The 18,587-nt window shown below is 36.0% G+C and overlaps 1 protein-coding gene across 4 annotated transcripts; it reads right to left on the bottom strand.

The window, feature by feature from the left end:
• Window positions 1-2,235: 2,235 nt before the first annotated feature.
• ETAA1 (ETAA1 activator of ATR kinase) lies at window positions 2,236-16,446 on the bottom strand. Of its 4 annotated transcripts, XR_009739462.1 has the most exons (7): window positions 16,074-16,446; window positions 14,797-14,925; window positions 14,460-14,536; window positions 10,595-10,707; window positions 8,304-10,345; window positions 5,082-5,379; window positions 3,080-3,242 (listed from the first exon to the last, which is right to left on the bottom strand). XR_009739462.1 is itself a non-coding variant. In XM_061432827.1 (6 exons), the coding sequence occupies exons 1-6, from the start codon at window positions 16,294-16,296 to the stop codon at window positions 3,127-3,129; spliced, it is 2,463 nt and encodes an 820-aa protein (XP_061288811.1). In that variant the 5' UTR covers window positions 16,297-16,446; the 3' UTR covers window positions 2,236-3,126. The 4 variants fall into 4 exon arrangements, 3 of the variants coding, with proteins under 3 accessions (XP_061288811.1, XP_061288810.1, XP_061288809.1); XM_061432827.1 differs by lacking the exon at window positions 5,082-5,379 and having other exon boundaries at window positions 2,236-3,242; window positions 8,541-10,345; XM_061432826.1 differs by lacking the exon at window positions 5,082-5,379 and having other exon boundaries at window positions 2,236-3,242; window positions 16,086-16,445.
• Window positions 16,447-18,587: the final 2,141 nt, after the last annotated feature.

Genomic DNA, 18,587 nt, shown 5'->3' with positions numbered 1-18,587 from the left:
TCCAATTCTGAAGTTCAAGGAATCAGAGTCAAAATGCTTTAAATGCGGCAAGACAGAATCTCTGCCATCAGAATCCATTTAAATTCATTCAACATTTTATAAATACCACTGAATATCAGCCACTGAATATTGGATAGACAGATGAATAAGATGCCTCTGTCCTTAAGAACTTTATAGAGTATAACGATATAAGTAGTTTTTCCCAAGGTGTGGTACATGCATGCGTAACACTGTATATAAGAAGCAATCCAAATTTTCCTCGGATCAGAGATGACTACAGCAAGAATGAATAATGACAGAGAGGCTCTCTTCTGTAGATTTTCCTACAATAATGGCATTCTTAGCATTGGTTTTTCTGCAGCCAACCTGAGATACATAAATAGCAGCAGAGCTTGAGATGGACTAGAACTGCCAGGCCTACCAGTTGCCCCTTCCTTGTGTGAAAACTGGAAAAAGCCAAGCTAGAGACACTATCTAAACAGTCCTCCATATGCTCAGTAATGGGCCCCTCAACTCCTACCGTTTCCAACAATAACTAAAGAAGACGAATCAGTATGATATAAAGGGAGAGGGTGAAGAGCATTCTCAGGCTTGGATTTGGTGAGCCACACTTACAACTCCATAAGTACTGTAAGTTTGCCTTTAAAGAGAAAAGTGGTCACTTTAAAGAAATTGTTAAGTAATTAGCAGCATAGGCTGTATTGAGAACATGATAAAATTATGGAAGAGATGCAAACTAAAAAGTTTTACAAATATTACTACAATGCATATACAACTGAATTAACACATAAGGCATTATAGAATTGTTCTACAAAAGATACAAGAAATAAGTACCACAATGATCAGAGAAATCAATTCCAGTAAGGATGAAAGTGAAAGTGAAGTCGCTCAGTCGTGTCCGAACTTTTCAGACACTATGGACTATACAGTCCATGAACTTCTCTAGGCCAGAATACTGGAGTGGGTAGCCTTTCCCTTCTCTAGGGATCTTCCCAAACCAGGGATCAAATCCAGGTCTCCTGCATTGCAGGTGGATTCTTTACCAGCTGACCCACAAGAAGTAAAGAGGGTAGGGTACAAGTGTCAAAGAAACGGAAACTTACTGGGCTGTTTTCACAACTGGACAGAATAGGCTAAAGGCATTCTAGATAAATCAAGTGGTGGGCGGGAGAAGCTTAAATAAACAAAAGCAGAGATAGATACCAAAGGATAGTAAGAACACAGTGAAGTTATTTTAGAAAAAGATAAGGGTGTTCTTTGGAAGGAATGATGCTAAAGCTGAAACTCCAGGACTTTGGCCACCTCATGCGAAGGGCTGACTCATTCGAAAAGACTCTGATGCTGGGAGGGATTGGGGGCAGGAGGAGAAGGGGACGACAGAGGATGAGATGGCTGGATGGCATCACCGACTCGATGGACGTGAGTTTGAGTGAACTCCGGGAGTTGGTGACAGACAGGGAGGCCTGGCGTGCTACGATTCATGGGGTCGCAAAGGGTCGGACATGACTGAGCGACTGAAGATTCTCAGCTCTTCATTCTCTTACATACAACAATTACCTGTATTTATGTCCTTTCTAATAAGAGCCTTAGACAAAAATTACACATTACCTAGAATGTGCTATATTGCTATTGCTAAGTCACTTCAGTCGTGTCCTACTCTGTGCGACCCCATAGACGGCAGCCCACCAGGCTCCCCCGTCCCTGGGATCCTCCAGGCAAGAACACTGGAGTGGGTTGCCATTTCCTTCTCCAACGCAGGAAAGTGAAAAGTGAAAGTGAAGTGGCTCAGTCGTGTCTGATCCTCAGCGACCCCATGGACTGCAGCCTTCCAGGCTCCTCCATCCATGGGATTTTCCAGGCAAGAGTACTGGAGTGGGGTGCCATTGCCTCCTCCGAGAATGTGTTATATATGAAAATACAATTTTAAAAATGAAGTATCTCTGTATAGGTCAAAATAATGGTGAACACCCTCACAGGTATGTCACATCTATAACTTTCGTCACATCTCCTAAAGCCATTTGGGATAAACAAAGCATTCTTACCACCCTTATGCCCTCATCTTAGAGTCTTTTTACTTCTGGCTTAGAAAATCTCAGACAAAAACAGATAATAGAGAAGAATAAGCAAAGTCAGTGAATTAATCAAGGGAAAATTACATAGTTACAGGAAAATTGAAGAGATTCTTTTTATATCCTGATTCTTTAATATAAGAAACAATCAGCATTATTATGAAAGTCTCTTAATGTATTTTACTTTTAATTTTATACTACAATTAATGCTCCCACAAACAAGTTATTTTATGTAGTAATTAATACTCTGAAGCAAATGATACCATTTGACTAGGTATTCATTAGAATGAAATAAACCTTTCTAATCCAAGCACGAACTTGCCTGGGACTTTCAGAATAAGTATTCATCTCTCACCTATACAATGAAATTAGACCAGATGATCTCTAAAGTTTCTGATAGTTCTAAATGTTAATGACGCTACACTACTTATATAGCCAATCCACATTCTTTTTTCTAAAGTTCTTAAATCAGGATCTTCCCTAAAAATGGTGTGAAGTTTCCAAAATGCATTACATTTTAGAAAATTTTAAATTCACATCTATTACAGACTAGGAATTGAAAAGAGTAATTTCTTACAAATAAAGTGAAGTCCTTTATTTCCTACCATCCATGTTCCTAAGAATATGAAAGTATTAATTAAATTTCAGAAATGTATAAAAACTTTAAGGAACAGTTACTGAAAATAACAACAAAAAATTCTATTAACTTAGTAGGTTGAAGTTTTGTATTTGGAAAACAATTAACAATAAAAAATTAAGGAGTTTTGGGATGACCCTCTGTAATCACAGTATTTAAAAATAAAACTTTCCTCTGCATAATTCTACTACCTAACTGCTAACTTTACTGAACTTCCAAAACTTACATGCAATTAACTTCAATATACATCTCCAAGGAAAGGTTTCATCGACCACATAAACACTGATTTATTAAATATAGCAGAAGTCCATGCTTTATAACTCAGCATTAAATTTCTCATGGAGAAATCAAGAAAAACATTTCCTATCATAGATAGTTATCAACTGTCTTTATCTCCCAAGTAACATTTCATTAAATAAATCATCTGCCTTTCTTTACAGATGATGCCTGTGCTTTGGCCATTCTTCTAATCAGCGCTGCTTGTCTTTTTCTCTGAATTTCTTCCGGAGAACACTTTCTATTTTTCTCTTCTTCTTCTAAAAATGAAACCAAATATAGATATTAGTTTTAAAGACTATAAAGTCATTCTGAATGAGTTTTAATTTTTACTTTTTCATTACCCAGATCTGCCACACTGGTTTTGTTATTGGGCTTCCCTGGTGACTCAGATGGTAAAGAATGTCTTTGGTTTTGTTACTCAACCATGTTGTTGCTGTTTAACTGTTAAGTCCTGTGGGACTCTTGTGACCCCATGGACTGTAGCCTGTCAGGCGCTGTCTATGGGGTTTATCAGGCAAGAATACTGGAGTGGGTTGCTATTTACTTCTCCAGGGGATCTTCCTGATCCAGGGACTGAACCTGCATCTCATGTCTCTAGCATTGGCAGGAGGATTCTTTACCACCTAGCCATCAAGGGGGCCCATCCTAAACTATTAAGTATAAGACTACAAATGCAGATACAGTACACGGCTCCAGGCCAAAATGAAATCAAGAACTCATCAATCTCTTTGATGTACTCTTCTCACAGGGTGATAAAATTGATTAAAAACTATATTTTGACTACCCAGCAAATAATTCTTATGAACAATGACACCTAACTTATATAACCAATAAATGAATATATTTTAAAAACAAACTGGAATTTTAAATGTTACATAGATTTTAATAGAAATGTACTCAAAATAAAATGAATCAGATATTAATAATACTTCAAATATATATTTTTACTATAACTGATGTTAATATTCCTACGCCTACATTTTTTTCCTCTATAGATCTCAGAGATTTTCATTTCAGCTGTTTAAGAAAAATATTTTGCAGTAATAGAGTGAAACCTATCATGTCAATAAACATAAAATTCACTGTCAAATACTGTATTTTTAGATGGAGGATATATTTTTTATAAACATTGGAAAATTATTTCAAGGAGCAGGATGTCTGCATAAAATTTTCAGTATGAAATCTTTTTAAAAAATATGAAGCATTCTGATATTTTTTTATGCAACATACCTTAGTATATACTTCAGATAAACATACTATGAAATGAACAACGTGTCTTAAATTTAACACAACCAATTCTGCCTCTACCAAAATTCTGAGTTCTAATAAAATGAATTTAATTCCACAGTTAAGCCAAATCACTCTGAGCTAAAATATTAGATTATTTATGTAATGCTACTAAGAATTAGACTTCAAAATTTTAGCCAACATTTTTTCATTTAATGTTCTAAAATCAAGACCATCATCCAAATACATATTTAAGTGACTGTGTATTGGTGAAACTGTATATGTTGTAAAATTTACCCTTTAAAGAATAAGAATCAGTAGTACTGTTAACAAGAGAAATAATATCTACAGTGACATCTACAGAGATTCAGAATATAGTTGTTATAAGACATTTCTCTTGTTAACCAACGTAGATATTTACCCAAAATATATCATCACTCTCTCCTTCTGTCCCCAGTATAATCAGAAATGGGAGAGGGTGCTCAGAGTAAGAGATATATATCTCAAATTCCCCAGGTGATTCTGTTGCCTTTTACTTTCTAAATCAATTATCTTATAGACTGCAGCTATTTTTTCTTATAGAAAGATACAACATACTTTTAAATTAGCTTGACTAATTTATTATTTTAGTCTGAAAGCGGAGAAACACAAGAAACTCAGAACACACACACAATTTACATTCAGTTGACTGTAAATTTAGAAGGAAAATAGGTTAATAATCCATGGCAGAATAGAACATAGCTCCCTAAAACTGGCACCTCAGTTGGTTATGTGGTATTCTACAAATTAATTTCAAAAGACACAATAAAGTCACATAGGGAAAATTTGATTTTGGAAGAGCCATTCATTTCTTTGATAAAAATACATACCAAGGGCTCCAACTACTGGCGAGGAACAAAACAAAAATGGCTCTTTCAAATCTTAATCCTGAAGCAGGGGTGAAAAACTTTTTTTTTTCAGTTGCTGTTTAGTCACTAAGCCGAGTCTGATTCTAGCAACCCTGTGGACTGTAATCTTCCAGGCTCCTCTGTCAATGGGATTTCCCAGGCAAGAATACTGGAACGTGTTGCCATTTCCTTCTTCAGGGAATCTTCCCAACTCAGGGATCCAACCTGTGTCTCCTGCATTGGCAGGCAGATTCTTTATCACTGAGCCACCAGGGAAGTCCTTTTTTTCAGTAAAAGACCCAAAAATATGTTAACTTTTAAGAGGCATAGGATTTCCTGTGGCAACTATTCAGCTCTGTCACGGCAGCATGAAAACAGCCATGGGCAACACATATAAACAAATGATGTGGCTATGTTTAAATAAAAGTTTGTTTATGGACAATGAAACATGAATTCCACATAGTTTTCAAAAGGTATTAAGTATTATTATTCTTTTCATTTTTTTCAACCATCTAAAAAGTGAAAATCACCTTAATATGGTGGCTGTACAAAAAACAGGTTATATAGGCTGGATCTGGACAGGCCACAATTAGCCAAATCTAACTTAAAACAATGAGGTAGTTAGAAGTATCCCCCACCCTGCCCACCCTGCCAAAGGTATTTGCTGCAGAGCAGCTTGCTACACCAAAGTAAAAGGAAATGGCAATAATAGAAAATGTCAACAAGGTTAATATTAATTAGAATATTAGGTACTATCAATAAACTTAACAGAAAAACTATAAAGTAAACTGAAAGAGTCTGTCCATAAAAAACAATGCTGATAAAATAGTAGACAGGAGTTTCAGAGAAACTCACATATTCCAGAGAGACTTAGTCTTTAATGGACTTACAAGTATAATTAAGTTAATTCACACTGGAAGAATGACTCACTTAACTGTACTTAAATATAAACAAATATCTGAAACTACTATCAATTGACAACAATTTTAAAGTTTCAAAATATCTAGTTTGGGTGATAACGTAGCGTATTCATTGTCAGTATTGATAAAAGTATAAATTGATGTAATTAGGGGTAAGATTTAAAGATCTCCATCAACATTTAAAATATTCTGAATCTTGTATCAATTTTCAAACAGATACAATCTCATGAGCATGTGCAAATTTATGTAGAATATTCACTGGCACACTGGACTGCTTGTAATGCAAAAAACTGCAATCAAACTAAACCTCCATCAATAGAGAAACAGATAAATTATGGTATCATCCATACAACTACATACTATGTAGAGATTCAAAGGACTAAAGCAAATCTCTATCTACTATCAGGAAAAAGACAGTTACAATATATTAAGTGAAAGCAAAATCAAGCTGCCAAATAGTCTTTGCTATATAATTACAACTATTTAAATAAATGTATAGGTACACACACACCATCCTTCACCCCTACGTTTTTATACTTGCAGAAAATGCTATTAACAGGGGCTTTCCCTGAAAAATCATTAGAAAAAAGGAGAAATAGAGGACTTACCTTTTTATGTCAAATTAACTTATACTTTTTACTTTTAAACAATAACCTATTACTGTTGCAAATTTTTTTAAAGTGAGGGATCACTTAACAGGAAAGTTGTAGTGATAATGCCAACAAAAGCATCATTTAGAATCTAAACAGAAAATCTACTATTAAAAGAAACTAAAAACTCCATTACCGTATCAACATTGATCTACATAATACGTAAAATTCCTAATGTTAGCCTCAAGTGAGGGAGACTGATGTAAAAAGTCAATATTTACAAGCCAGCATAGTAAATGGTGTAAAACAAGTTAGCACGGGCTACTGGCATAACTGAGAAAGTGAATCAAAATCATTCTGAGTAGTTAGAAACACAATGTGTTTAAGAGATAAATGGAAACCAGCTAGCAGATCTGGTGTATGCATGTGGGGATACAGGTTTCTGTTGAAGAGCACTGGGCATTAAGAAACACACACAGTTATGCCAGAAATATTCCTTTTAAAAAAATATTACAGTATCAGTGAATGACAGACTTTTCAGATTATATTGTATAATGTTCACTCAAATATTTATTAAACATCTTCTAAATGGCAGCTGCTATGGTAGCCTAGATTCACTGATGAGAGAGATGGTAATCAATATCTGATTGCAAACTGTGACAAAAGAAATTAAGGAAATAAAAGAGAGATGACTGAAAATAACAGGAAAGCATTTATAGACTGTTGAAGGCAGTAGTGTTAGCTGAGAATAGCAAAGTTCCTGAACTAGAGAAGAACCTATTCTGTTTGAGGAACTCAAAATACAGCTGGGGTAGCTGAAATCTAGTAGGTAAGGCAAGGAAAAAAGAGAACAGGCAGGTTATAGAGACAGTCCAGGCTTGCAGATCAGGGTGTAAATTAAGATTTTATTTGAAATACGATGAGTGGTGCCTGAAACTTGTCTTCAAGCAGAGGAATGCCAAATATGTCTACTTGCTTTTTATTTTTTTAACCTTGTTTTAAAAGATGAGTTTGCTGTTTGGAGACTAGAAATGAGAGGGAACAGGTAGAAGAACTGCAGCAGTCCAGTCAGGCAATGTTGCCTTGCATAAGGGTGGTACAGCAGAGAGTGAGAAAAATGGACCATTTTGAGATACATTTTTTGAAGTAAAAACAATGGAACTTGAGAGATAGAAAGGAAAATTGGGGGAAAAGAAAAACTGGAAAGAATCAAAGATCACAAGATGTACTAAATAACAACTCTAACCATAATAGCTAACAGTTTTATATCAGATAGTATTCTAGCAAAGGCATTTAAGTAGAATGCTCTAAACCTTCACATATTGTTCTGCTAAAAATAGACAATTACTCAAATTTTAAAACAGTGAGGTATTTCAGTGAACACAAGGACTCTCAGACAGTAATACATAGATGTATAAGTAAAATTTTCTAGGAAATAATTCAGAAAAGACTCAACACATACTTATTGATTGGCAACTATAATAGTCACTGTATTATATGTTGGCCAAGAATTCAATGCAGTCTTTTAAAAACACAAACCACCCAGTGTTTGTATATTCCAGCATCATTATTTGTAAGAATCACTTTAAGACTTCTAGTTAAAGCAGAATAGTCTTTAACATATATGTTATGAAAATTCAATACAACAAAGAACTAGTCTGGCTATTTTTCAAAGAACACTGTTTCATACATACCTTTTGAAGGTTGTTTCAAAGGTTCAGAAAATTTCACCAAAGGCTGCTGTTGAACAGCCTTCCCAGGTAACGGGTTGACAGTTTTCTTCTTCTCCAAACCCTGTGCTATTTTGGTATCAGAAATACTTCCTGTTACAGAACTGTTATTAAATGGGGAAAGCATCGGACAATTTTTCATCTTTGTAAACACGTACTCAGACAATCTAACTGCTCTGTTAAGGTCACTCTGAGCTTTACCTCTTGTGGTGCTCTTGGATAGATGTAGGGTACTCAATCTGTTCTTAGAAGCAGCAATTTCTGTACTCATATGATGTGAACCCACATTCAAACTTGAATTTCCTGTAAGAACTGATTTAGAACTATTCACTTGTTTTGGTACATCAGGGTTGTTGCAAGAGACATGCAGATTACTGATCTGACAGTCTGAGTTCTTAGAGTATATACTCAAATTTGTCGTGGCACCTAAAAATCCTGGAGAATTTCCATACATTTCCCCTCTCTCCATCTTCACTGATTTATTTATTTGTAAGCTATTTGCCAATGAAGATGTCTGTGCTGAAATGCTGTTCAGATTCAGGTGCTTTGACTGCATCAACTGACTTCCTTGTTTAGGTGTAGTAAACACGTTTTTGGCTCCATGTTTAGAACTATTATTGATCCCAAGTACACTTTCTGATGTCTTGCTGTCAACTCTAATATCTTGCTCCTGAGTTAGTCTTTCAATATCATCACATGCCTGGTATAATATATCATCATCTACGTCATCTGCTTCCCAGCTATTCTCTAACTGATGACATGCTTTAACAATTTCATTGGTAAATGATGGATCATTCCAATCATCAAAGAAAGAACCTAACTTTGATCCATTAGTCTGATCTGGGTTACAAACACTGGTTGTACTGCCCAAAGTTGCTGAGCTGAAAGGCTTGACATTAGCAGGCACCTTCAAAGACTGATTAAAAATGGACTTATTAGAACATCCTGGTTTCAAAGCAGATTTCTTTTCAGAAGCATTTACTTTACAATTAAATTTAGTATGAGTATCTTCATTTACTTTTGTCAGATTAGATGCAACTGCACAGTCTTGAATTTTGTCTTGATTAACAACTGTATTAAAAGATTTCTCCAATTTCATTTTATTTCCAGTGGTTGATAATTTATTTGGTTTATCATTTGGCTTTGGTGAAAATCTGTATTTTTCAGCATCTGTTAATTCATTGTTCCATGTATTTGAAGGAAGACCTTGTAAAATTTTTGAATCTCTTAACTTGACATCTACACTTTTATTCATTCCTGACTTACTTTTAGCCTCTTTACTGTTAAAGGAACACATTTCCTTTTGATCAGCAATTTGGATTGTTTTAGGAGCAGGGAACAGCTCAGACGTTTCAATATTCTGCATAACAAAAGGTTCATTACTTAGTAAGTTTTCCCAATCATCCTCAAAATCACTGGTAGTAAAAGTATCAATGTGCTTATTAAAAGTTCCTGGTTCCTTAGTACAGAAAGTTACATATGATTTTGTCATTCCAGGATTATCGACTTGATGAGAAAGTGATCCTAGGGTTTTACTTGGCAGATTTTCAGTGACCACAGATTCATTAGTAATGATTTTCTCCTCTTTCAAAGTGTTTTTCTTTCCAAAGGTGGTATTACTGGTTTTCAAGAAAGAATCTGACAAATCTTGGCTTAATTGTCCACTACATTTCTGAGTAGAACCATCAAACATGGCAATAAAGGCTGCTTCAGCATTTTGGTCAAATGGCTTCTGACTGCTGGTTTGATCATTTACCACAGATATCTTGGTGTTTTCTTTCACTGGCTTCTTTAGTAGAGCCTTATCTATTTCAGGAACTATATCACACAGTAACTGCATCTGTACATTATCTCTGCAATTAAGTGAAGTCTCTGCTTCTGAAATCATCTGGATAAGATCATGATTTCTCTTGTCTTGCTCTTGAATCACATCCAGCTCTTCCATATTTTTATCAAATTGCTTAGCTAATTTCATAAGTTCTTCCTCTTGATTTTGTGATTTTAACCTATTAAACAAATATTTCAAAAATTATGTAGATATTCTAAAAGTCATAAATACTCAACCGTTATTTAACATGTTTTAATATTAAAACTCACAATTTTAACATATCCTGACATAAATAAGTTCAAAACTTTACATGTCAAAGTTAAGGATAATAATTTATAACCATTTTGACATACACACAAAGCCCAAACAAAATACTAAAAATATTCACTTCACTGAATGTCAGAAAAACTGAGAAGTTTAAACTTACTTTGTGCAGCTGAGTTTTGTTCTTGATTTTCCTTTTGCTACACTAGGAGTGCAAGGAATGGCAGTGTCACCAATCCACACGCCCAGCATGGAGTCTGTTGTTGGTTTCTCATCCTTTGGTAGAAGGGCAAAAAAAAAAAAAGAGAGATGTGAAAGTACAAAAACAACTAACCAAACAAAAACCCACTTTAATTATGTAGAATTATTTTCTTAAAGGAATAAATTCTGGTAAAGTGACAGCAATTAAACAAACTTCAAAACAATGAAAAGCTGGAGGATGGTAATAACAAGTTGCAAGACGTGATCTACTTGCTTTAGGGAATGAAAACACTCAGAATTGGGATTTCCATATTTTCAAAAAACTTTTAAGTTTTTAAGAATTTAATTAGAAATGCATGTTAGTTGCTCAGTCACGTCTGACTCTTTGCGACCCCATGGACTGTAGCCTGCCAGACTCCTCTGTCAATGGAATTTTCCAGGCAAAAACACTGGAGTATATAGCCATTCCCTTCTCCAGGGGACCTTCCTGACCCAGGGATCGAACCCAGGTCTCCTGCATTGATTGCGGGCAGATTCTTTACCATCTGAGCCACTGTGGAAGCCACTGCAGAATAGAAATACATATTCAATAATAAAAGTACATATTTTTATCAAAAGAAAACTGATCAACTTATTTCAGTTGTCCTAAGATATTGATAAAAATAAACATTAGTACTAGAAATAAACTGTGCAGCAGGAATTATCAGAATTAGGAATAAAAAAATAAACAGGGAGTTCTTTCTGTATTACCTGAATCTCCAAATTTTCCCTATTGCCATTATAACATTTATCTAAGTTGGACAATCCATGTTGATGTGAATTGACAACACTTAGATAGAACTAAGAAAATTTAGCATTAAGTCAGGACCAAGTTAGAGATAATGGCAAGATTAGAACTGATGCTGTGAATGAGGTAGCGAGAAGAACAAAATTAAGTAGACAAAGTGGGTAAAGAAGTTTTAAGTAGTATTAAGGCTAGAAAAAAACCATTTTAGTCCTACATGTTTCTTTTATACCTTTTAGTCACTTGATCATGCACAAAATTAAGAGAATGAATTTATTATTAGTTACAAACCAAACCAACAAAATAAACAAGTTAATCATTTTCTACCCTATTTTTATAGTACCTGGAATGAATATAAACAAGCAACTGTCACACAAAATAATCTAATCACTAGATTACAGATTACTTGAAGGCAAGGACAGTTTCTATAACTCAGCATCTAGCAAAATGCTGAGCATAAAGATGTCAGTTCATGTTTATACACTAGAAAGTTAGGTGATAAGTTGCCTACAACTTGGTACTTCAAAATCATCAATCTATCAAAAAGTAGTTTCCTTAGATGTCCAATTGAATCTAGCAGTTTTCAGCTTTGCAAATACTCAAGGCTTAGCAATTATTTTGATATTTTAGACTCAATACATAGCTTCCCTTTTGTTTCAACAATCTTGAATTTGGGAAGATAACATTCATAATGATTTAATTACAAATTTTTTTTTTGGTCCATTTACCAAGTAGTTTTAAATTCACTCCATTTTTAGAGAATAAAAGTATAATAACTTTATATATCCAGTTATATAAATACATGGGTCCTATATATGGTTTTTATATTATTGTAAATGTTACATTTTTTAAAATTCCTCATTAATAATTACATAGTACAATCCAGGTGCTGTAAAATGTATCTAAGCACATTAGTTCATTTAATTCTAGAGTATACTGTGCAGAGTTGTATAAAAATGATGGAAAAATATATACCATCTTCAAACAAACAATACTGTATGAAAAGTATCCCGAAGAAAGTAAAATGACTGATCAACTAAAATAAAAATGCAAATTTTAAAAAATGTCATCTCTGGAACTATTGCTGTTTGTTGTTTAGTTCCCGAGTCGTGTCCAGCTCTTTGTGACCCCATGGACTGTAGCCCACCTGGCTCCCCTGTCCATGGGATTTCCCAGGCAAGGAAACTGAAGTTGCCATCTCCTACCCCACAGGATATTCCCGACCCAGGGATTGAATCCACGTCTCCTGAATTGGCAGGTGGATTCTTTACCACTGAGCCACCAGGAAAGCCCCATCAATTAAAAGTACAAATTTTAAAATATATCTCTGGAACTATTAAGGTGATTTAAATAATTATTTGAGGAGGGTAACTCATCTATGCCATTCTGGAACATGACAAGTTCCTAAACAGACCTTGATATTACCAAAGATTTATACGCTTTAAAAGTGCTCACTTGAAAGGGGTATTAAGTAAAAACAACTAATTTAACTGTATTTTTTCTTATACACAAGTTATCACTTGCATAATACTGCCATTTATGTGAGCAATTATTTCCAGCCTACTTAAGTAAAGAGTTCAATAATTTACTTACCTTTTTTTTATCACTATTTAGGCTGGCCAGTCCAAACACATTTTATTATGCTTCTTTCGTGTAAAATCAACAATTTAATGAAGATCTATTGTTAATTTACGTAGCAAGTAATATATGGCATAAATGCTATTTAACTAATGAACTCTATGTAAAATGTATTTCTATGACATGCCAAAGATGGAAAGTAAGAGCTAGTAGCAACAGAGCTCTTTTGACTGTGCTAGTTGTAATTTTGGATGTTTTATAGCCACTAAGAAAAACTTTATTTCCTGTCTCCTCCACCAGGATGATGGTGATCCTTGTACCCACAGTTTGGGCCAATGCCATGTATTGTTTATGGTCAACATACAGTCACTATCTGAGGCCACATCAAGGAAAATATCATACTTCCTGTGAAGACACTAAATAAAAATTGGATGTTTTCTGGATTTAAATGTTGCTAAATAAGAAAAAACAGAAAAAGGTCCAGAGCAGAGAGTGACTTACTCAAGCATCACAAGAGCTGAAATGAAGAAGAAACTTTTGAACACAGTTCTTTTACAGCAAATAATTTAACTATCATACTTAATTTTAATATACCTAGTATTTGTAGTAGTCTTTAGTTTACAATTTTTATCTAATTCAGTCATCACAATAATACAAGAAAGAGAGCAAGACAAGTAATAATTCTATTTTAATAACTAAATGAACTGAAGTTCAGATAGTTTAAGTGACTTCTTGTGTGTGTATGCTCAGTCAAGTCCAACTTTTTGAGACCTCATGGACAGTAGCCACCAGACTCCTATGTCTGTGGAATTTCCAAGGCAAAAATACAGGAGGGGGTTGCCATTTTCCACCCCAGAGGATCTTCCTGACCCAGGGACTGAACCCATGTCTCCTGCGTCTCTTGCATTGGCAAACAGATTCTTTACCGCTGTGCCACCTGGCAAGTCAAGTGACTTGCTTAGGGGTTGCCACAGAAGGCAGATTTAGTACTAAACCCAAATCCAGTTTTTTTCCACTCTAATGTTTCCTGACGATATTTTAAGTTCACAAGTATTAAGAAAGGCAGTTTCAACTGGGAAAACACTACTACAGACAGTTAAAATAATAATAAAAAAAGATTTTGAAGTTTAAATTTTCATTGTCTGATTCTATTCTTTTAGTAACCTGAAAAATAATAACCATTATTAAATAACATTAAAAATAAAAACAAGGCTCTCGTTAAAAATCATCTCTAAAAAATAAAACATATGCTTAGAAAAATATATGTTCCCAACTTTACATTATGTTCCTTTTTTCAAAACATGCATTTCAGAGGTAGAAAAGGTAAAAGTAATCTGTGCTGGTCTGTTTTTGGAGAAGAGAATTGAATAAGACAAAATATTTTTCACATAAATGAACTACAAACAAAACTTACTGCCATTTGTTTCACTGTTCTAAAATACACTATAAAATTACCTATATTTACCTGAGGAGCAATACGATTAACAATATGTGAGATCTCATCACTATCAGTGGTGTAAAGCTGCTTTTTTCTTCCTTTATCTAAAGAAACAAAGAAATTCATATAAATTATAAACAAAAATTTCTAAAAATATCAGTCACTTCTTATAGAAAACAATTAGCATGACTTAAATCACTAAGCACTCTGACATCATATGCCTATCACTGCAACAAAATCACTTAAGATTTTGGAAAAACATCTGCTGTATAAAAGTTCCTGATGTGAATACGTGACTGAAATTCTAAGGTTAAATCCTAATCATCAAATATTCACCCAGATAAAACTGTTAATGACAAATTACCTAATTGTTTTGTCATTGGAGAATTCTGATCCCAAAAGATATCATTCTGTCCATCTGGATCATTAGGAGAGCTGAAGGTAGATGACAATAAATCCATTTGCAGCATTCTCTTTGGTGTCTCATATCTTTCTATACAAAATAAGATGAAAATAACTATTATTGCATTCTAAAGGATTACTTTACTTCATAACACACTAATGTTAAATACCTCAGCTAAATTAGTTTTTATGTTCCAATTATAAAATCTTATCCCAGTGATGACTATATTACTTTATCCACAACTGAAACGTTTGTTTCACATAAAAATCCCAGTAGTACTTTACAAACTTGACATTGTAAATAATAATTACTTTAAGACAATCTAATAGCTCTATAAATGGACAATACTGTATAAGCTAGCCACTCCACTAGAACTCGGAGGCTTTTGGAACCACCTGTAATTTACAAACACATTTCAAAAATGAAAAATATTTCAACAGCAACTTCAGAAATAGTCTGTGTTTAGCCTCCTTTGGGCAACCCTACCCAATTTACACTAAGTATTTCAAAAAACTATAGTGAGCCATTTCTTAGTTACGTTCTGTCAAATACCACTTTTTGTTTATTCTGCAAGTGTTTTGTGAAAGTAAACTACAAACAAGGTAAAAAGCTCTATTTTAAGAACATGCTCTAGGAAACAGCTCTTAAGAGTTTCAATTCCTATCAGGATTCATCAGAAATCTTTAAAAAAAAAAATGAAACACCTAAAAGTGATCAGAATGATATACTTGGAGGCCCATAGTTTCGTACTTTGAGGAACTTTATACAAAGGAACTTCATACAAAGGAACTTCCGGTTTATTCGTAAGGTAAAACATCACCGAGATCTTGAGAATACAGGTAACTGTATTTCATATGGCCTCTTCAATAAAATCTGGTCAGGGCAAACAGTTTAAGGTGAAATAACCCCTCTAGGCATAACCTGAAGGCTTCAAAAGGTATTATTTCTCATCGCTATGCCACTGCAGATGCCTGGAGAAGCAGCCTAGAAATTAGCGCTCCTCCCTGAGGTAAACCCCACAACTTATTCCTGTGGCAGGGGCGATAAGTGGTGGTCAAGCCTAACCGGGCAGTGCTCATACTCGGGGATGAAAGTCGTGGGGGAATATTTTCTGGTTAATTTTGAACTCTTGAGGGAGAAGCCCAGGGAAAGAAAACACGATTTCAGACTCCACCCCCACCCGGGGCTCTAAAACTGAGGCGCTGAGGCCCAGGGAGGCCCCGCTGCCCATGTCTCACCCTCGGTATTACTTTTACTGCACGAAGCGGCTACTGGAGGCTGTTCTTGCTGCGGCAAGGGCCGGGGAGGCCTCTCTCCTGGCCCTTGAGGCCCCGAGCCGCGGGCCGCCCTCAGCCGCCTCTTTCCCGATTCGAACACCAAACTGCATTCTTCAGTCGCCATCGCTTTGCGCGGCGTTTGCTTCAGGCCAGAGCTGTCCCCATGTTTCCTTCGCCGACTCATGGCCCACGACCCCCTCCACTGGCAGCGTTTCCTTTCACATTTTGCAACGGGAGCAGTAGAGCAATGGAACTAAAAGCGGGACGGCAAGCCAACGACCGCCACCATTTTGATCGGAGGGACCCTCGTAAGAGGAGGGCGCTGATTGGCTGCGTCGGGACGAGGGGCGGGGCGACCAGGGTGCCTGCGCAGCCCGCGGCCGTGCCTGCGCAGCCCGCGGCCGTGTCTGCTCTGTTTGCTCGGATTCGTCCGCATTGGAAATGATTTAAGGGGTGTTGGTCTGGCCACAGAGGCTCAGAGCTAGAGCATGCGAGGTGGAAAGAATCCTCTGGCACTTTTTTATTGGGTTTACAACTAGAATAACACATTACTCGGGTTCAGATTATTGTGGGTTTTAATTTTTGGAAAAAGAGGAAGTACAGGAATCGGAAGGAAGACAAAACTTCTTCCATAGATGATATGTGCATAGAAAATCAAAACACGTAGGAAAAGTTATTAAATTCATAAATTAACAAAGTTGCTGATACAAAGTCAATATTCGAGGATCAATTGTGTTTCAATGGATTAGTAATAAATGTTAACATTGACGTTTTAAAGAAAGATGATTCAGAGCATACAAGATATCAGTTAATTAGGAATAAATTTAACCAGATGGTAACCCTCCTACAGAGAGAATTATGAGATATTTAAAAAAAAATTGAAGACCTAAATAAATGGAGAAATATTGCATTCATAGATTGCAAGACTCAATATTGGTAGATGTTTTTTTCTTGAAAGTCACTCCGTGGTGTCCAACTCTTTGGGACTCTGGATTGGGGCCTGCCAGGCCACTCTGTCCATGGAATTATGGTGTGGGTAGCTGTTCCCTTCCCCAGGGAATCTTCCCAACCTAGGGATCCAACACAGGTCTCCTGCATTGCAGATGGATTCTGTTACCAGCTGAGCCACCAGGGAAGCCCAGGTATACTGAAGTGGATAGCCTATCCCTTCTCCAGCGGAACTTCCTGACCCAGGAATTGAACTGGGGTCTCCTGCATTGCAGGCGGATTCTTTACCAGCTGAGCTACAAGAGAGATTCCCTCAAATCTAGTGCTATTTGATTATATATTGAATTGTAAAAGGTAAAATAGCATTCTATAATATATATTGTCTTCATTACATAAAGTGAATTTTAAATTGAACAAAAAAGGTCACCAACTGTAAAGAAAATAATTAAAAATATGGCTACATTAAATTCATAACTTGAGGACTTCTGCCTAACCAAAGACAACATTAAAGACAATGAAAAGCAAGTCACAGATTGGGAGAAGATTTTACAATATGCAAAATTAAGGGCTCATATATAAAACATACCAAGAACAGATATAAATCTCTAAGGAAATGATTGACCACCATTAAGAAAAGTGGGTCAGATATTTTAGGAGGCTCTGCAAAAGAAAATCAAAATGTTTGACAAACTTGTATAAAGGTACTCAACCTTATTTGTAATGAGGAAGATGAAAATTACAACAAGGATATGATACTCTTCTCAGGAGGAGGGTGCAGCAACCCACTCCAGTATTCTTGCCTGGAGAATCTCCATGGATAGAGGAGCTTGGTGGGCTACAGTCCTTGAGGTCACAAAGAGTTGGACACCACTAAAGCTACTGAGCATGCATGCACATGATACTCTTCTACACCCATCAGAATGGCTAAAATTAAGGACTGACAATAGAGGTAACAAGGAAGTAAAACTGATGAGACCATAGCCACTGCCTTGATTGCATCATGCGAGAAAATGGACAGCCAGAGGCCCCAGCCAATGGAAACTGTCACAGCACTGCTGGTAATGACATAACTTGGTTTGCTGCTGCTGCTGCTAAGTCGCTTCAGTCGTGTCCAACTCTGTGCGACCCCATAGACGTCTGGCAGCCCACCAAGCTCCCCCGTCCCTGGGATTCTCCAGGCAAGAACACTGGAGTGGGTTGCCATTTCCTTCTCCAGTGCATGAAAGGGAAAAGTGAAAGTGAAGTCTCTCAGTTGTGTCCGACTCTCAGCAACCCCATGGACTGCAGCCTACCAGGCTCCTCCATCCATGGAATTTTCCAGGCAAGAGTACTGGAGTAGGGTGCCATTGCCTTCTCCAAAACAGTTTTTGATCTAGCAATCCCACTCCACATACTTGTGTATCCAGATACATTTTATAAGAATGCTTTTAGCAATTAAATTCAAAATTACCCTAAGCTGGAAGCCAACCAAATACCCTTCAACAGTAGAGTGGGTAAATATATTGAGCTATATTTACTCAACAGAAT

The sequence above is a fragment of the Bos javanicus genome, chromosome 11 (assembly GCF_032452875.1).
Source record: "Bos javanicus breed banteng chromosome 11, ARS-OSU_banteng_1.0, whole genome shotgun sequence".
Classification (NCBI taxonomy): Eukaryota; Metazoa; Chordata; class Mammalia; order Artiodactyla; family Bovidae; genus Bos; species Bos javanicus.
The sequence above is the reverse complement of the archived record's forward strand: the minus strand, read 5'-3'. Positions and strand labels throughout refer to the sequence as shown.